This window comes from Anthonomus grandis, chromosome 18 (assembly GCF_022605725.1).
Source record: "Anthonomus grandis grandis chromosome 18, icAntGran1.3, whole genome shotgun sequence".
In the NCBI taxonomy this organism is placed as follows: Eukaryota; Metazoa; Arthropoda; class Insecta; order Coleoptera; family Curculionidae; genus Anthonomus; species Anthonomus grandis.
The window spans coordinates 8021636-8044827 of record NC_065563.1 but is presented as its reverse complement, the minus strand read 5'-3'; the positions used below and the strand labels follow the sequence as shown (position 1 = coordinate 8044827).

General features: G+C 35.9%; 1 protein-coding gene across 1 annotated transcript in view; it reads right to left on the bottom strand.

Annotated features, from left to right (window-relative positions):
• LOC126746877 (protein pinocchio) overlaps positions 1-23192 on the bottom strand; it is a 168585-nt gene that overhangs the window by 3338 nt on the left and 142055 nt on the right. Inside the window, exon 5 of the mRNA XM_050455273.1 lies at positions 5024-5267. Coding sequence (XP_050311230.1) covers positions 5024-5267 — 244 coding nt within the window. The remainder of the gene's footprint in view (positions 1-5023; positions 5268-23192) is intronic.

Below are 23192 nucleotides of genomic sequence, written 5' to 3'. Positions count from 1 at the left end.
AGGACGATATCATGGTTCCATCTTAGACTTCGGTGCTAGTAGCAGTTACCTCACAAAGTAAATTTGATGGTGAAGTCTTTGTTCCTGGAAGTCTTCGACCCGTTCCTGGTGAAGAGCACTATTTGGGCGAATGCATTACAACTGCAGAAAATGGAACAGTTCTGGTTACGAATGTTTCACGTCAAGACATGTGGGTAAGCAGAAAAACTATTTTAGCAAGAAGTGTACGTTGTTTTGAAGATAAAACCCAACGCATAGGGGTTAATAGTTTTAAGGTTGAGATGAAAGAGAGAAAGTTATTTAGTACAAATGATTTGCTATGTAACGAAAATCTTGATTCTCAACAGCAAGATCGATTACTTAATTTAGTTAACGAGTTTCGAGAATGTTTTTCAATTAACACAAGCGAGTTGGGTAAAATGATGTAATCAAGATATCAATTCATTTAAAAGATGATAATCCAGTAGTATACCGTCCGTATTGATTGTCACATACAAAGCGCAATGTAGTTAAAGGCAGAATTGACGATCATCTTGAAAACGATATTATTCGAGAAAGTTAGTCCCTAGACTTGTAAATAAGAAAAATGGAGAACAACGTATGTGTGTCGATTATAGAGCATTGAATTTAAAAACTGTTAAAGATAGGTTTCCTTTACCTCATGTAAGTGATTTTCTGGAGAAACTTGGAGGTAGTCAGTTTTATACAAGTTTAGACCTAGCTAGCGGTTATTACCAGATTTCAATGGAAGAGTCATCAATTCCAAAGACAGCTTTTATCACACCCGATGGACACTACGAATATTTTCGTGTTCCTTTTGGTTTATGTAATGCTCCAGCCATTTTTCAGAGAACAATTAATAAGGTTCTAGGAAATCTTCGATATGGCAACGTGGTAGCTTATATGGATGACGTTTTTTTACCCCAAAAGGATTTTAATTCGGGACTTGATATTTTAACACGTTAAGCCCCGCGTGCCCACCGGTGGGCATTTGGATTTTACTTCCAGGGACCAAATTTTCATTCTGGATATTTTTTGTTAATAGTTTTTATTTTTTGCAGTTTATGTTGTTTGTGGATCAATACTCTGTCGACTTTTGGCTGTTTTTGTAATTTTTTTGCGGTGACCCACGGGTAGGCACGTCGTCCCAGAATGCTATTTTACATTTTGGGACCGAATATAGAAATAGCTTTAATGTGTTTTTTTGTTTCAGAGTTAGACAAATATGGCTAAGAAATATTTATCAGATCAGAAGTTGGCAAAGGAGCTGGAGAATCTGTCCGACGACGAGTCAAGAGATATAATAGAAGACGAAATTAACGGATTTTCAGATGATTCGCTCGAAGATAAAGATTTTATTCCTGTTGAAAGTGATCTATCATCCGATAACGATTCATCCGGTAATAATTCAGATAAATCTGCCATATTATTATCCGAAGACGAAGATCTAGACGATAACGTACCTCTAGCGACTTTAACTACTAAGCAAAAATGGGATCACGTTCAAAGAGACCGACTGTCTTTCAGTGAAAGCCCTCAGAATGTTGGTGTTGTTCCAGCTGTTGCTGTGCAGACTTTGCAGGGAAAGAACCAACTGAATTCTTTAACTGTTTTATCGACGATGAGATGATTAATCTATTTGTGACTGAAACCAATAGGTTTGCTTCACAGCGAATTGCTGCGGCTATAGCAGATCCAAACCGGAAGGCCAAGGTGCCGAAATGGGTGGTTCTCATCCCGTGGAAATGCGAAAATTTTTTGGCATTATATTATGGATGGGCCTTCTTCCAATGCCTCAGTTACGGGATTATTGGTCAATCAAATCGTTGTACCAAAATCGCATACCCACAATTATGAGTAGAAACAGATTTAGGTATTTTGGGCATGTTCCATGTAAGTCATAATGAGAAGGACAGACCCTCTGATGACCGACTTTACAAAATATCCGAATTTCTTGACATGCTGCAAAAGAAATTTAAGTCCTCCTACATGCCCGAAAAAGACATTTGTATCGACGAAAGTAACGTCCCGTTTCGAGGACGCATTTATTTCAGACAATATATACCCAATAAGCGACACCGCTACGGTATAAAGCTTTTCAAGTTGTGTGTATATGGAGGATACACCTGGGAGTTCAAAGTATATACCGGCAGAGAAAAATCAAGTGAATTTGCAGTTTCTGAAAAGGTAGTCATGGAATTGATGGAAGCTATTTTGGACAGTGACCGCACACTTTACACTGACAACTGGTACACGAGCGTATCATTAGCCAAAAGACTGATCGACCGAAAAACGCATTTAGTTGGTACAATTATTATTACTCTACTATAGCGAAGAAATAAGAAATTGGATACGTGTTAATCAGCGTCCTGTTTCTGTTTATGAAATAGCCGAGCTATTGGGAAAGGCATCCCTAAAGTCACAGACTGCACAAATAGCAATCAACGGTTTTCGAGTGACAGGCATTTATCCCTTTATTAGACACATTTTTTGTGATGCTGATTTTATTACTGAGGAAGCTGAAGCAGCTAAAAGATGCAGCGATTTTAAAGAACACTCCACCAACAGCAATACTTTCCAAGATCAAAGTTCCTCTCCCGTGTCCAGTCCAGCAACTCAAAATAACAAAAATGCAAAATCTACTGACCCGCCATGCCATGTTCCAATAATGATCCCCAACCCGGATGCTCTAGATACGTTGATGATGTTCCTGCCTCCACTTCACCTAGTTTGTCAAAATCATCCAGGTTTGTGTCGCCTTTTGCGATTTCCCCAGTCCCTTCCATAAAAAGAAAAGTAACTAATCGTGGAAAAAAGTCTTTTAAGTCTGAAATTATAACGTCTTCTCCATACAAAAACGAGTTAGAAACTTCTATGGAAAAAAACTAAAAATGTTAGTGGAAAAGGAAAACAGAACGTGTTTGGCAAAACTTTCTCCAAGGGTAAATCGAAGTCCCAGCCAAAACTTCCAAAACGAAAAAAGATTGTTGAATCCTCTGACTCTGAGAGTGAAGTTGGCGAAATATTCATTCCTGATGATGAAGATAACGCCATTGAAGAATTCAAAGCTCCTCCTGAAAACGAAGATGCAACGTGTATTTATTGTGAAGGACTTTTCTCTGAAGATGTCAAGGGCGAGTTGTGGGTGCGCTGTTTGATGTGTAATATGTGGTCATATGAAGCTGGTGCGGACACAGAACGTGGCGAATATATTTGCGATTTTTGTAAATTAGTATTTTTATGTCTTGTTTTTTGAAAATACATATTTTCTGTTGTTACTTTTTAGGGTGGTCCATATTTCAAGCACTTTTCATAAATCTTAAAAATGTATACTTTTTGATTTTTGAAAATCACACCGTTCTTATTAAGTATTTTTTTAAAACCGTGTTTACAACCTTAAAGTGGATGTTCCCAGTAATTAGGTTTCCAAATTACAGGTTAATTCGTTCAATGACACCATTAATATTTTCAAAAAACAAAATGGGGCCCATATTCGGACCTTCTTCTCTATGGTTTTAACTTCCTGGAAGAATTTCAATGTTTTTTCTCCTCATAGACTGTTCACGTTATTTCGGGGACATTACAGGCAATACCTACAGGAAGTTAAATACATTTTTCCTTTTCTTCAGTATTTCTGTATCCTTCCAGGTATTTGATATCAGATTTATCATTTCAACTGCCTAAAAAAGATGATAAAGTACTTTCACTTTTCACAGAATCTTGACAAATCCAATAAATACGAGAGTAAATTAAATATTAACCCTTTTTTTTTTAATTTGTTAACAAAAAAGAAATTACATTATTTTTCTACATAGTCCCTTCCCTTTTGAATACATTTTTCCCATCGAATTCGTAAAATGAACGAGGTCGGCTCTCTACCTCTAGCCATTTACACACGAAGCTTTCGACCTGCTGGTTGCTGCTGAATCGCTGCCCTCCAAGCTCTTTTCAGAGGCCCGAACAAGTAGAAATCACAGGGAGAGAAGTCCGGACTGTAGGGAGGGTGTTCCAAAGTAGTCCACCCCAATTTGAGTATTTTTTGTTGTGTTATTTTGGCAGTGTGACTTTTTGTGTTGCGAATTGTTCGATGATATCTTCGCAATTACTTTATTAAAGCAAATTTTACTCTTAATATTTGAAATGTAAACGTTCCCCATGGTAATTTATAAGTATAACTGTTAAAAATATTTTCTTTTCTTTCTTGAGATTTGCCGCCCTGGGCACTTGCCCCAAATGCCCCTAGTGTAAATCGAGGACTGCAAGTTTGATCGCCAGTTACTATGCGTTGCAAAAAATCATCTTCATTTTTGTATCGACCCAAAAGACGCTCACATACTTGAAGCCGATAATTTTTCTGTTCCGCAGTCAGCAACCTTGGAACCCACCTAGCACAAATTTTTCAAAAACGCAAGGAATTTTTGATGATTGACTGGACGCTTCCATAACTGATTCCAAGATTTTGACAGATTTCCTGCACTGTAGTACGGCGGCTTTTCAAAATAAACTTCTCGACAGCGGCTACGTTCAAATTTGTGACGCTTGTCCGTGGGAGTCGTGGATGGGAGCTGTTTTCAATGTTGACACGGCCTTCCCGAAATTTTTTGTGCCACACTTTTACTTGAGTTTTTGAGAGAGTCGATTTCCCAAACCGAGAGTTCAATCTATTCCAAATTTCGATGGGCCCGACATTTTCTTTCGCAAGAAACTTCATAATAATGCGTTGCGCAACACGCGGATGGACTTTCTGTTCACTCATCGCAAAGGAGACTAAATTACTGAGAAGTAACAACAGTCGGTATTGCAGAAAAGCCAACACTCCACGAGATGGCATTTCGAACAATGGCATACATAAATTACAGTGACTAAAGGTCGGTTAATATTTGATCCACCCTCGTAGTTGGTAAGGCGGGGAAACCGCTTGGCTTTCACGCATACATAGATTCTTTCTGCTCATAAATCCGGACTACCGTATACACTTATCACCAAAACAACCTGAATATAGAGAAAAAAAAAGGAGGCTTACAGTGCTCAGATCCCTCTTCCAGGTGGCCCCGCAGGCGCCGTCGCACTTCGGGCAGTTCCTCTCCAGGGCGTAACCGCCGCACTCCACACAGTCCAGGGACACGTGGCTTTCCGCCCAGGAAACTCCGCAGGTGAAGCAGCAGTTCAACTGATCCCGTAACTCCTCGATGGTGAGGACGGCTTCGTGGGCGTTGTAGCTCCAGGAGGCGATGTCCTCCAGGCTGTGGCTCAGCGTGGCCAGAGAACTGCAAAATAAGACAATTTTTTTTTAATAAATTGTCACCAAAATGTGCAGGTATACATTGACTTTATTATTGAGTTCGCGTAAGGGCCAAATTACGGACCAGCTGATAAAGTTCCTGTGTGTTATATCAAGCAAATAAATTCTTTCCTCTCGGTAAATCTACCTGTAGCTGTATAGGAGGAATTATGAACAAACATTTTAACCTCTGGTTAAGTAACAGAAGGTTTACAGTTTGGAAAAAACGTAATTATTGTGGCTGGTACAATAATCTTAAGAAAAGAAGAAAGATTAGGGCTATGAATCTCCGGTTCTGAGAAAATAAATGAAGTAAACAAAAATAATGGAAGTTCTGTTAGTACTAGTATTGATAGGTATTTGCATTTTCGCTAATTGTATGTAAATATCCCATCAGACATTTGCCAGTGAATCACATTACACAGCTTTTTAGAAACTGTGTATTGTAATTTGGTAAAATTTTATGTAGCTGATGTAGCTGGCCACATTACACTTGGAAACATTAAGGTTAAGTCTGTTCAAAGTGCACCAATGATGTACAGTATTGATGTTCTCTTGCAGTTGACCACAATCTGCTATGGAGTTACTCCTATGGAAAAGCTTTAGGTCATCAGCATATGCTAACCGAGAGCAATTGAGGGTGGAGATCAAGTCATTAGCGAAAACGTTAAAGAGAAGGGGGCCCAAGTTAGAGCCCTGCGAAACTCCAGAGGTGGGTGAAAAACAAGCAGATCTAAAGCCTTCGACCACTATACAAATTGTGAGCGGTCAACTAAATAGGAGTTAAGAAGCTTTATCAAGCGATCGGAGAATCCAAACTGGCGTTCAAGCTTATTTAATAGGATGAAGTGGTCAATCTGGTCAAAAGCCTTTTGAAAGTCTGTGTAGAACTGATGCAACAACTTGGAAAGAAAAAAATCAGAATGGGGAAATTTCTACAGCTGCTGCTGTTAGCGTTTAAATAAATATTTTATAAATTAGTTCGATATCGTTGACAAAAAGACAGAATCACCACGAGCCTTACTGTGGTGTAAACGGTCACATTTCATATTCCTCATTTTTAGTGACAAATAGAGTGTGTTTTTAATTTTTATTAGACTTTCATTTAAATCTAACATTCAAGTCTAAGTTCAAATAGTCAAAAAAATACTAAAAACTTATCAATAAAAATGAAATTTAATGATCAGGAAGTTTCAAATTGTGTTGACATTAGTGAACTTTTTTCTAAATATTTTAGTGGAGTATTTGAACCTTCTGATACAACACCCAGATTGCTTTCATTTTTTTTAAGTTCTGTCCTAGTTTATGCGAGCCTTTGCATATTTTGTATAATCTGTGTTTATCCAGCGGAATTTTTCCCAATATTTGGAAAACAGCTCAAATTGTGTCAGTATTTAAGTCTGGAGAAAAAACTTCTGTACGGAATTACAGGCCTATTTCCCTACTTAGCCACTTTGGTAAACTATTTGAATATGTGCTGTTAAAACAATCATTCTTTAAGGTCAAAGAAGCTATTGATGTTAACCAATAAGGTTTTTTCCAAAAAAGATAGGTAATAACCGACTTAATATTCAGAGTATACACGAAAGTATGGATAGGGGTCTGGAAACTTGTACCGTGTACACCGACTTTTCCAAGGCTTTTGATAAGGTACATCATCCTACACTTTTCGTAAAGTTGGAGAATTTTGGTATGCACGGGGCCCTACTCAAACTCATTAAAAGTTATCTAACGCATATGGAGTAAAGTCTTCTTGTACAACCGTAACTTCAGGAGTACCGCAAGGTTCTCATTTGGGAGCGATTTTGTTCTCAACCTTTTTAAACGACATTGGTCAATGTTTCTCCATCTGTAAATATCTTGCATATGCAGATGACCTAAAAATCTTTACAACAATTAAGAAGGTATCAGATTTTCGTGCCCTGCAATCTGATCTTGCAAATTTTGAAAGGTACTGTACCTTAAATAAATTATTTATTAATCCAGAAAAATGTAATTCTATACCTTTTTAGCAGAAAACCATCTCAGACACAAAACAAATGTAATGTCTATCTCGGGGGTACTATCTTGAAGTATGTAGAGTTTATTAAGGATTTAGGTGTGACGATGGATTCCAGACTGCTCTTCGACGTTCATATAGAAAATATTATTCAGAAAGCTCTAAAAAATCTCAGTTTTATATCTCGAACTACAAAGGGTTTTAGTAATCAAACATCATTAACCCTCTAGCCAGCAGACCCGCCTTAAGGCAGGCTTTATCAAAATCTCATTAAGAGATGCATTTTAAATTTTTTGGCCACATAGCGGCAATCCCGCCTTTGGGGTGGAATTTGTTTCGTGTCTGACGTACTTAGAACGGCTATTGGTTCCCGTGTTTTTTCAGTAGAGTCAGTCGCCTTAGTAAATTTACAGAATAATTATTTCGCTATAAATGATATTTTCTGTGCTATAAAATAAATACATGTAGCGATCTGTTCAAGCCAAAAAATTTACAGGTGAGTTTATGTATGTTATATTTCTTAGTTATGCGTTGAAAAAAAAAGTAGTTCATGTGTTTTTGCTATAAATCACTCATAACCTCAACCTGCCTAAAGGCGGATCGACCGGTTTGTGTGAAAATTATCTCATTCATACGAAATATTTATTTTCTTACTATTTTTGTTTTTTGTCGTTAGATATGACATCAAACAAGAAAGGACAGCCCGGGAAGGATCCCCGAGAGCCTGAATTATATGACTTATCTCAAGTGACTTCGGACGAAATGTTTGAACAATGTAGATATAGGACCTGACACCGATATTGAAGATGGGCTGGAAGACGATTTTGACGATGATGATAGTCTTGCTGACCCAGATTTTTGTCTTGAAGATGAAATAAATCAATGCAACGATTTAACTTCTGAATCTTCTACGCCTGACGACCAATTGTTGACATTAGATATTGAAACACCTGATACCTCACAGCCATCGACATCAGGGAATTATTCAACTGAATCACAAAAAATTTCTGTTGTTGCAAAAGTTTTATCCCCGTTGACTTCAGGTGAACCATCTACTTCATTTCAACGACAGCAAAAACGACCACGTTTTCCTCTGCCAGAATTTGAAGATGGGGCTGATGTTTCCGAGCCTAATACAGGTGGGTTTGCGGGAAATCCAAGTGCACTTTTAGCACAGTCAAAAGAATGCAAAAAAATAATTTGGCGTAAACAGCATTTGCAGCTGCATAAAAATGAAGTGGTATTCCATGGAAGCACAGAGCTTCCACTATACTTTCAGGATTTAAAAACTCCATATCAATGCTTCGCCTATTTTTTTACACAAGAGTTTCTTGAAAATATTGCAGAACAAACAAATTTATATGCTCGACAGTACGACATCAAGACAACATTTGTTACCAATGATGCTGAGATCCGGAAGTACATTGGCGTCTTGATATTTATGTCGATATATCGTTATCCAAATGCGACAGAATACTGGGGTCGTTATTCATTTAAACCAGTTCTTACGGCAATGACATCCAAACGATTCTTTATGATTCGTAAGAATCTTCACTTCAACGATAAATCAAAAGAAAAAAAACGGGATCAACCTGGATTTGATCCATTATATAAAGTCCAACCGATAGTGAAACATTTAAATAAACGATTTCAAACAGTTCCAAAATTACCTCGTTTATGCGTAGATGAGCAAATGTGCGCGACTAAAATGAAACGCAGTTCATTGCGACAATACATGCCGGCAAAGCCCCATAAATGGGGGTTCAAACTATTTGTTCTATGTGACAGCAATGGTTATTCTTACGCCTTCGAAATATTTACTGGCGCAGGGAGCAATGTTATTTTGCCCAATACGCCTAATCTGGGAGCAGCAGCAAATGTTGTCGTCCGGCTATCTCAAGAGATTAGATTAGATTAGATTAAAATAACGGTGAAGTTTCACTGCGACCTAAAAGATCTATTGTGTGCCCCTTTCTAATTACTGCTTGATGTTATTCTCAAGTCAAATTACTTCGTACAATCCTATGGCTTTAATAAAGGCTAGTAGTTGTGACGGTTCCAGTAATGAGATATTTCCTTCTGGAATTTCATAATTACCGAGGTGCATGGCACGACTTTCGGCAACTGTTTCGCATGTAGTTACTAGGTGTTCTGGGGTCTCTTCCTCTTCCCCACAGAATCTGCATTCACCTGTCTGTTCTAGTTTTAGTTTCCTGCGGTGTTCTCGAAGGTGACAATGCCCTGTTAGGAATCCTGTTACAATCCGTAGTTTAGTTTTAGTTAAACTTACTAGAGCTTTAGATTTTTTTGGGTCGAGGGTTCCAAGGAACATCTTGGAGTGTCTCAACCCTGGATGATCATCCCAGAGGCTTTCTCTGAGTTGATCCTCCATTTTTGTAAGCTCATATAGGTAAGTATTCTTTCCTATGCCGCAGAAAGGTTCCGGTCCTACAAATTGAGAACCAGATCCCTTTTTTGCCAGAATATTGGCTTCTTCGTTACCTTGCACGCCTGTATGTCCAGGTACCCACAATATTGTGACTTTATTTCTCTTTCCTACCTCATTAAGTTTGCCCAAACAGTCTCTTACCATTTTAGAACTGATGACATGTGAACTCAGTGCTGCTATGGCTGCTTGACTGTCGGTGAAGATTGCGATGTCCTGCTTGAGGTAGTCTTTGTTCAGGATTAATTGAGCGCATCTTTCTATAGCGTGTATTTCCGCTTGAAAGACACTGGTGTATTTTCCCAGTGGCTCTGAGTATTTGGTGCCAGGCCCAAATACTCCAGCTCCTGTTCCTTTTTCGGTTTTAGAACCATCTGTGTACCATTTTATAGTATTCTGTTTAAGTGAGCGGGCGACAGATCCATTTTCCCAGTCACTTTTGCTGTCAATTTTTGTACTGAAATTCCTAACAAAGTGATATTCCCGAGCTATATCGTCCTTGGGAAGATCGAACAGGGGAATGGATCTTGTTTGAGATACCCAGGCTCTCTGATCAATGTCCCTACTGTTCGTTCTATCCCTTGCTAATCTGAACATGGCCCTTTTAGCAGCTCCCTCTACTGCCAGGTGAAGAGGTGCCAGGTCAACTATGACCTCCAGTGCTGCTGTGGGGCATGTTTTCATAGCTCCTGTGATGCATACGCATGCAAGTCTTTGAACCTTGTCAAGTTTACGCCTTACTGTACTTAACTTTGTAGTGTCATGCCACACCACTGCCCCATATGTGATTATGGGTTTAACCATCATGGTGTACATCCATCGCAGTATTTTTGGGGAGCATCCCCAGTTTTTACCCGCTAGGTTCCTACAGATCATAATGGCTTTAGTGGCCTTGTTTACTGTGAATTCTAGATGCTTGTTCCAACTAAGCTTACTATCCAGTGTCACTCCTAGATATTTTACTTCATCCGATGTATGTACAACTTGTCCGCCCAGGTGGATGTCCCTGGTGGGTTGCATTTTCCTTTTACGAGTGAATGGTACGATAGTAGTTTTCGCTGAATTTATGCTCAGCCCCACTGATGTGCACCATTCTTCCGTGATGCTTAGGCTTCTTTGTATGAGGTCGTATAAAGTGCCCTTATACCTGCCTTTGACTATAATAACGATATCATCAGCATATCCTATGCAGGTGAAACCGAGATTTGTCAATATCTCAAGTAGTTCATCGACTACTAGACTCCATAGTAAGGGTGAAGTTACCCCTCCTTGAGGCGTGCCACGAGTAGTTTTGATGCCTGTGGTCTGTTCGCCCACAGTAGTCTCAGCCGTACGCGTGGCAAGCATTTGACAAATCCATCGGATTATGGTTTTGTTCAAATTTCTTTTTTCCAGGGCATTTTTTACCGCTACATGTGACATGTTATCAAATGCCCCAGATATATCTAGAAAGGCGCAGATGGCTGTTTCTTTCTCATTCAGGCTTTTCTGGATGATTTGTGTCAGTTGATATAGTGCGGTTTCTGTGGATCTGCCCGCTCTATAAGCATGTTGACACTGATGTAGAGGTGCTCTCTCCAGAATGTCATTCCTGATATGGTTGTCTACAATTTTTTCTATTGTTTTCAGAATGAAAGACGTAAGGCTGATAGGTCTAAAAGATTTGGGGTCAGTCCCATCTTTTTTTCCTATTTTCGGTATAAAGGTGACTTTTGCCCTTCGCCAGCTACTGGGAATGTATCCCGACGCTAAGCTCGTCCTTGCTATTCTACTCAGGTGAGGAAGGACTTTCTCTTGTCCGTTTTGTAGGAGAGCAGGAAAAATTCCATCCACTCCCGGTGACTTGTACGGTTGAAAGGTGTTTATTGCCCATTTCAACCTTTCTGTCGTAAAGACGGTCCTTGCAACTTCCCAGTCCTCTTTTTTAGGATTGGTGTACTTTATTGGGACCGTTTCTATAAGTTCGCACCCTGGAAAGTGTGTTTGAAGTAATAGGATGGCTTGCTCCTCTTCTCCCTTCGTGTAGGTGCCATCTGGCTTTTTGAGGGCCATTATTGGGTATGTGCCTCCCTTAGCCATTGCTTTGTGCAGTCTAGCTGCAGTCGGCTATCTCAAACAATACCTGACTTTGTCAATCATATTTTATATTTTGACAATTTTTATACGACACTGCCACTACTAAGGGGAACACGGGGTACAATGAAACACAAATTTAATTTTAATTGTTTCTCTTTTTTTCGATATAAGTCTATTAGGTTTAAATGTGTTTTAAAAAATGTCCTTCGGTACTAGGAGTACATGTATAGAAGTATCAAGAGCCTTATAACTACCTATTTTGTCCAACAAACTATTGAAATTTAGGAAAAAAATGTTTCATTGTGCCCCACCACTGGGGCACAATGGAACAAATATAGGGGCACAATGCAACATACCTAGAGTACTATATAACAATGAAATCGCTTTAGAAGTATTCCCAATAAAAGACCTAAATATTTTTAGAATTTTATTTCAGTAAAAAAAAATGGAATATAAGTACAGCCAAAGAGCGAAATAATTAAAACGTTGAATATAATCATTAGCCAATATTTATATTGGTAAAGTCGATTCCGAAAGAAATATATTGTTTTTGGCGTTGGGTTGATCCTGCAAAAACTGGGTTCCCTAAAACCATCTTAATGCTATTTTCAGCGACTAGTGATACGTCTGGAACTGATGGCTCTACAAATTTGTTATATCCTTTTTTTCTAAAAAAATGTATCTCGTAATCTCCATTTGTATATTTTCCTTTTGTAACAATTCCGACGTAGAACTTATTATTGTGTCGGTTTAATTTAAATTCCACCAGTACATAATCATTTGGCAGAGGTGACCTATCCAGATTTACGAAATGATCTTCAGTCACGATGAAAAGGCCTTCATCGTCGTCTAAGTCGTCATCAGTCTCAGTGTAGACTACATCTTCTTCTTCAGATGATGAGTGCTCCTCTTCGATTTTTTTAAATTTCTTTCTAGCATCTTTGTCAAAATCCGTTATTTTTCTTTTGGCAGTTTCTTTCTTTGATGCTGATACCGCAATTTTATTGCCAAGTGCGGTCATTTCCGGGGTACTGGTTGCAATCATACTTTTTCCTTTTGCTCGAGCCTTTCTGTTGTTTTTTCTATTGCCTGCCTTGGGAAATCCCCTAAAATCTTCAGGTCCACATAAAGTATCTCCGTTATTACTGTTGCAAGTAAAAGTACTGGGGTTTTCAAAGTCGTTATTGAAGCTTGAGGTATTATTGGCAGATGCTTCGATTTCCATTGCTGAGTTGTTTGTTTTTTTTAGCAGGAGTATTACTTGGCGAAGAATAATGCTCTTTTTCTTGACTAGAAGTAGTTGGTAATTCGACCATTGGTCGGTCGGTAACATAATTACATAAATAATCGGCATCGGTAAAAACATGTCTATCGTATGGGTAAATTCCTGTTTTCTTAAAGGCCGCGGTGATGTTTGACGCAGTCATTCCTCTCTCGTGAGCAATTTTTACAAAGCCAGCAACATTGTAGATAGTTGCTGTTTGGCCAGGCTGCTGCATCATCCAAGTATCTATTGCAGCATTGTAATACGTTTTAAATAACTTAAACACACCCACGTCTAACGGTTGCAATTTATTGGTGGAATGTGGGGGAAAAGTTAACATAGTCACTCCATTTTGTTTGCACAAATTAAGTGCCTCTAACGACAAATGACTCTCGTGATTGTCGCATAAAATTAGAGTGGGCGATTGCATGCTACTTTTTGTATGGTGTATAAAATGTTTTATAACTTCAACAAATAATACTGAAGTCATCCAGCCGGACGGATTTGCCAAACCAAGAGTACCAGTAGGGGCTTCCTGCACCATGTGAGGCTTAAAGTGTACGCGAGGAAATATTATAACGGGGGGAATAAAGTTTCCACTTGCTGAGATGAAACAACAGGTTGTGACGTTAGTACCCTTTTCAGCACTAGTGCACTTACTAACTTGCTTGGATCCTTTTTCGGCAATTATTTTTTGGGGTTTTTGAACTGTGCATGTACCTGTTTCATCCAGATTAAATACTCGTGTTGCATCTGCAAAGTGAGGATTTGCGTAAACCTTTAGCAAATTATCAAAAAATGCATCTACATTTGCTTTTGTGAAAGATGTAGCCCGGGACAAGCTACATCCCTCAGGCGTTCGTTGACTAAGCGATGGATTTCTTTTTAAAAACCCATAAAACCAATCTTGTCCTGCTGATTTGTTAACGTCCCATGATTTTGGATGTTTTATTTTATTTATCACAGCCATTTCATAAGGCACCTTCTTGCATTCAGTTACTGGGAGACCATAAAACATTTTGGAACACATTAGCAAATATTCCTTTAGTTTATTTTCTTGTTCCACATTAAACACTTGTCTAACATTGTAGTTCGGAACAAACTTTAAATTTGTATCACTCTCATTGCTTTTTTTCTTTTTCACATACCTGGATAATGTTACGAAGTTAACGTTTTTTAGTTCTGCTGCCCGTCTGATGGAGTGACCTTGACAAACTAGCTCGACTGCAGCTTTCATGTCATTCTCAAGAAACGAACCTTTATTGGTTTTTCTTTGACGATTTCGAACCATACTGGAATAAAATAGAAAAATATTCGTAGAAAAAGAAAAATAATTACACGATTTAAATGTTATGGGGCACCTTGAAACGTTTCAAAGAGCCCCGTCGAGTAATGTTTCATTGAACCCCAAACGTTCATATTGTTTATTTTATGCCAAAATAAAAAAATACAAAAGGATTAGAAAAAGGAAAATACATAAAAGTAAATAAAAAATATAAACGTTTCGAATTAAGCTACCCAACTAAGCAAAAAAATTGCAATTACTTACCTTAAAATCAAAATATGCTCCTACGTAAAAATTTAGTTTTAGCACCAAGAAATACACTTCTCTCGACAGCGTCCGAACTACTACTGCGGTTTTAAGGAAATAAAGATGACGAGAGTTGGTAGCGATCGAAGCGCCACTGACAGTAACAGATTCTCTTTTAGCCGCGAAAATTTAAAATGAGAACAATGTTTCAAGGTGCCCCGTGTTTCAACGTGCCCCGTGTTCCCCTATTTATCTTAGAAGCCGAGGCATTTATTTATTGGAGACAATTCGTTCTGGTCGTATTCCTAATTGTAAATTGCCTAGTGAAAAAGATAAACAGCTTGCTACAGCAGATAAGGGATTTTCTATTAAGTATGTGGGAAATGCGCATGGTGTAGATTTGACAACTGTATTGTGGAAGGACAACAAAAATGTGCGTTTGGCTTCTACATACGTCGGTCTGCAAAAAAGTACGTGCAAATTGAATGCCCCGCCATCATACGTGAATATAATTATCACATGGGCGGAGTTGATCTAATGGATGGATTACTTGGAAGGTACCATATTCGCCTAAAGACTACCTAGTGGACATTGCGTCTATTTTATCATTTTATTGACATGGCTATGGTCAACGCATATCTGCTACACAAACGGATTCATAAAGAATCGCCGCCTTTACCAGTGTTTCGAGCACAAGTAGCCGCCGTACTATGCGTTAACGAAGCTGTCAGAAAACGTCCTGGCAGGCCTTCATCTGCTTCGAAGCAGGAAGAAATGCAACCTGCAAAAAAATCCAAGACATATATCCCCGAGCCAGATATCCGATTTGATGGTTTGAACCACATGCCAGACCTTTTGGATAGATCCGGTAAAAGGATGTGTAAAAACAAAGGATGTAAAGCTGAAACTCAGTTCTTTTGCACTAAATGCAGTTTAAATTTGTGCCTTTCCTCAACTAAAAAGTGTTTTCAGGAGTTTCATACACAATAAAGCATTACACTAATCTTATTTTTTTGTATTGAGGCACAAAATATACATTTCAAGTTTAATTTCGCTTTTTTTACCCTGACTATTTTTGTCCCTTTAGTCGTCAGGTCTGTTTGTCTGAATTGTTCAGTCTTAAATTATTTTATGTTTGTGGCAATTTTTAGAAACTTTTACTTAATTTTACGGCAAATTTTAAGCCTAATAATAACATAATTAAAATAGTTTATGTAGTTAAAATACTTAGGCGTCTAGAACTATAATTTTCAGAATAAATTAAATAAATAGCTTGGAATAATTATTCTTTAAATTTTAAGGCAAATTCTGAGTATATTGCGAATTAAATACTTAAGACAGTCAAATTTGTCACTTTACGGACTTTATTCTTTAGTTTTTTTCAGGTTTTTTTTAAAATGTTTTAGTTTTCTCAGTTTTCTTATTTAATTTTCTTAATATATTTGCATTTAAATATATTTTTTTTTAATTATTTTTTGAAAACACTCTTTTCTTAATTCAACGCAATTTATTTCATATTTTTTCAATTAACAGTTTTTGAATAAATTGAGTTTTAATGAGGGTAGGTTTCATGGGCAGTCTACTGAACTTAAATAACCCGATAACTTGAAAGGTTTTACTTAGATCGTTTTGTACTTTGAACTGTTGTTCAAAATATAATGTTTCTTTTTTTCAATTCAGTATAATGTTCTTAGCCCAGTGCATATTATTTTATATTTTTTCATTTAGTAATTTTTAAATAATTTGATTTTTAGTGGGAGTAGGTTAGTCACGTATGTTAACCCTATAGGCAGTCAATTGACTTTGAAGCTGTATAACTCAAAACAAAATTCTTGGATCACTTTGCACCTTATACATTTTTTATAGAACAGACGGTTCTTAATCCAGTGCAAATTGTTTCATATTTTTCCAACAAGTACTTCTTGAGCAATTTAAATTTGAGTGCCGGTAAGTCGGTCATAGACGTTTCAGCCATAGTCCGGGGTCTTATGCTCAAAAAACACAACCTGGCACTTCTTTAATTTGCAAATAGAGACCATAAATCATATACTTTTCAAATACAATGCTCCCAACGGTGAAATATTGACTTTTGTCATTCACACATCGATTCATCTTCTCGAATATTTAATTACGCCACATTCAGATTGGAAAAATCATCCCTTTACCTCCTACTACCCCGTGCTGTAAGAGTCTATACCCTTAACGACTCTTGACTCAGGCACTAACCACAAACACAAGGGAGAAGTTAGGGGAGAACAACTGGTCACTGCTGCGCGACTGTTTTCGAGTAAAATTACCGTCGAACTGAATTCCAAAAAGGATCATATACCATAAGGATCATAGGACCTCTTAAGATGTAAAACTTAAATATTCTCAAAGATAGCCCTTAATTTTACATGTCCACCCTCAACTTTCCTATCGGTTATCGGTGACTTTTTCATTTCATCATTCTTGATGGGTGACAAAAACCAGATAAAATATAATAAGTAAAATAAACTCACATCTTACGATCGGCCATTTGGATATGGTTGAGTTGTAGTCTCATTAAAGAAAGAATTGTGGAAAAAGACCATTTCGTGTTTAATTTGTGGACAAAAAAAAATACCTTTGCCGGTACGATAAACAAATAAAGGATGTCGCCAATTTGCCAATTGCTGCGACAAAATCCCGAGTAAGTGCGAAGGCGTAAGAGAAATAACCCAATTAAACTGGAATTATTTAGCACCTAATGGCGGGTCGAGAGTGTGTGTGTGGTGCCACGCATCGGACGCGTGATACGAATTGATCGTAATTTCTTTTGTCGATTAAGCGAAAATGGCGCCGTATCGCGAAACCGGAGAGGAAGTGTTTAATCATGTATTTATTAACGGCCGCGCGCGGAAAAATACGCAATCAAATGAAACCGTCCAAGTATTAAGGTCAGCTGATATCAATTTCTTGTTTCCCTTTTTTTTTTTTGAAATCTGTAACAGTAACAAAATCTTTTTGGATTTCACACAAGCCTTTGATACAATCAATGCAAATCGTTTGCATGACACTAGAGGTAATTTAACATAAATTACAATGGTTTTTTCCTAGATTAGGAAAAAAACCATTATTTACATTTCGGTGTATATAGAAAATCCCGACCGCCAGCGGTGGTAAATATTCATTATTATTGCTTTTTTTTCCGCTTAAGGTTATCTAAAAACGTTCGCCTCGGTTATTATTGTTATATTTTAGCAAATCGTCAACCCTAATACGTCTAATAATAGTTTCAACCTCTCCTTAACCTCTGCACACGCCATTGAACAATCAACGCTGACGTCACGACTTTTAGGCGCCATTGTTTAAACTTATTGTACTCTCTTTTAAAAATATAATATAACGCGTGATGGAATATTATGCATAAACAATGACGAAAAGTTGAATCCGGGAGTGAAAGTTTTGTTTTCGGATTTGGTTATTTATTTATTTAAGTACAAGGCTCTCCTAGTCTATCTGTACTAAGCAATCCAAGAACAGGAAAGCACAAAATATCTTATGAATTTAAATACAAGTAAGCGCTTTGCCAAACATTACATTTTCATCAAACCTAACAAATATACCAAGTAATATAAATCTAACTAACTTATTTAATAATATACAATAAAGAAGTATATATACATATGAATAATGACAATAGGAAAAATAGGACAATCTTTATCGTTCCTTGCGAAATTAGGTAGAATTTCTTAAGTATCGCTTAAATGAAGTCATTCTGGAGAAAAATATATCAGTATTCAAATTAGTTTCTTGAAAATTATTAAAACTACGGGCGCATCTGAACAATGGAGAGTTAGAATAGTTTGAAGAATATCTTGAGGTCGATCTATTACGCAAAATATAAGGATTAACGTTGATATGTAAGTTTTGCAGACAGAAAATTATTTTATAAATCAAAATTATTTCTACGACTCTCTAAGGGGTTCATACTATAAAACTTTAAGTTATCGTAGTAAGTGAAAAAATGCCTTTGTCTATTAAAGCGGTAATTTACTATATTTCCAAACTTGCGTTGTACCTTTTCAATTTGGTCAATATATTTGTGATACATCGGATTCCAAGCTACTGTCGCATATTCTATAGTAGGTTTAACGAATGCATTATTCCAGTTGAGTTGTAATTGTACAATTTCTAGTACAATTATAGAGTAACAATGTTGCCGTTCCAGACAATCACAACTGAGAATAGCCTGAAAAATTAGGTCCCTTAATGTCCCTATTTACAGTGGGCTCAACTGCAAACAAAAATAAGGGAATATCAATTTAAAAATTAGTTTGGCTTGTTGGTGTTGCCGCGCCTAGCAATTTTTACTACTGAACTTTACGAAAAATAAAAGGCTGATTGAAAATGGAGTGTGATGTGTGTAAAACTAAAATTAAACCACTTTTCCAATGTGACACATGCAGAAAAGGAATATGTAAGAATTGTGGGAATTTGTCAGCATCGGAAGTGAAGGTCCTAGAACTAAAAGGTGAGAGAATTTTAAGATTTGATTGCACTGAATGTCAAAGATTTAAACCTCACAAACTTCTTCAAGGAACAATAGAGGATAAAAATAAAATAATAGAAAGCAAAGAAGAAATAATTGCCCTACTACAACAAAAAATAGAAAGTCTTGAATCCAGTAAAAGTGAAGCTCATGTATTAAATTCCTTACAATACAGTGATATCCTTAAAAAGCCATTAAATCATCAAAAACAAACAAATATTCCTAGCCTTATTATTAGGCCAAAAAAACACCAGAACATTGAAAAAATAAAGGAAGACTTGAGAAAGAAGATAAATCCTGCCGAATTAAAGATTAGTGTAAATAGTATAAAAAGTACAAAAAACGGCTATATTCTAGTTAAATGCCAGGGAAAAAATGATATAGATATACTTAAAAAGGAAGCAGAAGAAAAATTGAATGGCTACAACATAGAGGTGACAAAACTAAGAAATCCCCGCTTCAAGATAATTGACTATAAAATAAATGATAAAGACGATTTAAATAGTGAATTTGTAGAGGCCAGAATCCGGGAACAAAATCATTTTATTGAAGCAATGGACGACCTAGAAATAACTTTCTTTAAACTCAATAAAAAAAAAGATTCTTATACTATCTACGGAAATTGTTCAGCCAAATTATTTCATAAGTTAATTGCAGTAAAGAAACTATATATAGGATGGCAGCGTTACCCAGTATTTGAAGATATAAGTGTACCCAGATGTTTTAAATGCCAAGGATTTTTTCACAAAAATACGGAATGTCCGAATGAGGTCTTTTGTGAGTATTGTTCGGAGAAACACGCAGTTAAGGAGTGCCCAAAAACCCAAAAAAAATGCATCAATTGTATTCATGCAAACGCAAAGTTTAATTTGGAGCACAATATAAATCATGCCGCAAACGACAAAACTTGTCCGTCTTTTGAACATCAAATCACGCTTTTGAAAAACAAAATTGACTATGATGGAAGTTATGGCAAATAATAGGCAAGACGTAGAAGTGCTACAAGAACTGGACGTTTTAGATAATGCGGATCAACAAAGTACGGACTGTGATTATGTAAGCAAAAAAATTAACATAGGTTCCAAACACTTAAATATCATTCATTTTAACATAAGAAGTTTAAAAAAAAACTTTGATCAAATGATAGTTTTTCTACAAACATATAATTTAATATCCTGCGACATTATTGTTTTGGGTGAAACATGGCAATTGGTTGGTAATGAATTTAATATAGAGGGCTTTAAAATGTATTATAATGGGGAAGACTGTAACCAGAATGATGGGGTGGTTGTTTATATAAAAAATAATTTAAACATAAACAAAGTAGAAAATATAAAACTAATTAGGTCGGGAATTACTTTGATTAGGATAACTTTAGCTATAACTGATATACAATATGGCATAACGTGTATATATAGACCTCCCTCGACGGTAGTATCGTCTTTTCTCGATGACCTGTAAAAATTATTTATTACGTGAATGTAATCAGCAAACAGAAATACTTCTGGGAGATATAAACATAAATACTCTATCTGAAAATTCAGCTGATACAAATAACTACCTAGCTCTCTTGATGTCTTACGGATTCTACTCCCTTATAACTGGTCCTACACGGGTCACATTAACATCAAGGACCTGTATTGACCACATTTTCCTTAAAAAAAATTTTTTGGAAAACAAAAATAAACATCTTTCTTCTATTTTGAAAACTGACGTTACCGATCACTATCCTGTGTTGCTTAATTTTGCTAGAGACGAGGTTCGGGCAGGTAATGTTTCCAATAATATAAAAATTAAAACTATAAAAATATTAAACAATGAGAAGGCAAAAGATTTACTTATAAAACAAAATTGGGAAAACACTATCTTAAATATTAATGATGTCGAAATTGCAACCAAAATTTTTTATAATGTTGTCGAACATATTATACAAAGCTGTGAAGAGACAAAAATATTAAAACAAAAAATAATTAAAAAAATAAAACCTTGGATAACTGCTGCTATTATATGTTCAATAAAAAATAGGGACAAAATGAAAAGAAAATTGAATAAAAATTATAGTTTGGAAAAAGAACAACAATATAAAACATACAGAAACTCATTGGGTAAAATAATAAATAAATTTAAAAATGACTATTACAAAACAAAAATTGAGGAATCTAAGAATAATATGAGCAAAATGTATAAGGTTATAAATGAGGTTACAAATCAAATTACTACTAAAGGAAATGACATAATAAAAATAAAAAATAATAACAAAGAATTTTAAAATAACAAAGACATGGCAAACTTTTGTAATCAGTATTTTATAAACGTAGGAGTAAATATGCAAAACCAAATAAAAAAACCAAAAAAACAATTCAAAATTAATCATAACAGTGTATCTTCAATGTTTCTAAAACCAACTAATAGGAATGAAATAATTAAACATATTTTTTCGTTAAAAAACAATTCAGCGCCTGGGATAGATACTATTAGCTCAAAATTTATAAAAAAATTTCATATTTACCTTATTGAACCATTGGTTCACATTATCAACCTAATATTTAAAATAGGAACAGTACCTACTCAATTTAAAGTATCAATAATCACTCCAATATATAAATCAGGTGATAAATGTGAAATAGGTAACTATCGTCCTATAAGTGTGATCAATAATTTTTCCAAGCTCTTCGAGAAATGTTTGAAAGATAGACTTATTGACTATTTACAAAAAAATAACATATTAACACAAAATCAGTTTGGTTTCATTGGGGGGCTCAGCGCATCCGATGCTGTCTGCGAATTAACAAAGCGAGTGAATCAGGCTTTTGATGGTGATAGAAAGTGTTTGGCAGTGTTTCTGGACCTAGCAAGGGCCTTTGACACTGTACCGCATGAGCTTTTGCTAGATACTTTAAGATCTTATGGTATTAGAGGTCCAGTGTCAAGGGTCTTTGAAAGTTACTTGGGGGACAGAAAACAGTCTTTAAAAATAAATAATGAGATTAGTGAACCATCTTATATAAAAATTGAAATTCCACAAGGAATAGTTATTGGACCTATACTCTTTATAACTTATATTAACGCTCTTACCAATCTTAAAATTCATGACGGGTCACTGATATCATATGCAGATGACACGGTTGCGGTGTTTCACGGAATTTCTTGGGGAGACACAAAAAAAACTGCAGAACTTGGTCTAGCAACAGTCAAGAACTGGCTGGATTCTTTTAAATTAAGTCTCAATAGTCAAAAAACAAACTATATTGCATTTTCTATAACAGCTGCTAATCGCCCCAGCTTTCAACAAATTAAACTTGAATTAATTGATATCAAGGAAGTTTCATTTACTAAATATCTGGGTATCATTGTGGATAAACATTTAAAATGGGACCAACACATTCTAAAATTAACACAAAACATCCGTAAACTTATTTATCGATTTCATATTTTGAGAAATATCTTAAATGAAAAACTACTAATTTTAATTTATAAATCCTTGGTTGAGTCCTTGTTAAGGTATGGGGTGATTGTCTGGGGAGGTCTATACAAGAATTGTTTAAAACAACTTAATGTAGTACAAAACTTTATTTTAAAAGTTATATACAAAAAACAAAAAAGATTTCCTACACAACAATTATATTCTGAAGAAATTTTTAATATACGCTCAATTTACATATTGTCAACATGCATTTATACACATAAATCAGAAAAAATCAAGAATTATGTTAGTCATTCCTACACAACCCGAAATAATATAAACAGACACCTAAAAATACCAAACATAAAAAAAACTATAGGGCAACGATTTTTAGGATACTTGTCCCCGAAATTTTATAACATCTTACCAAACAGCTTAAAAAATATAAATAATATTAAAAACTTTAGTAAGGTCTGTAGAAAATTTATTTATTCAAATATAGATAAATTTAATTTTTTTAAATAGTTTTGGGAAGGGAAATTTTATTGGAGAATTTTTGTTTAGTTATAGATTATGGTTAGTTATATTTTATATTATTACTAAAATTTTGTGATTTCTCAGCATACACAAACAGATGTTACAACATCTAGGTGTATGTTAAAAACAATGACTGTTAACT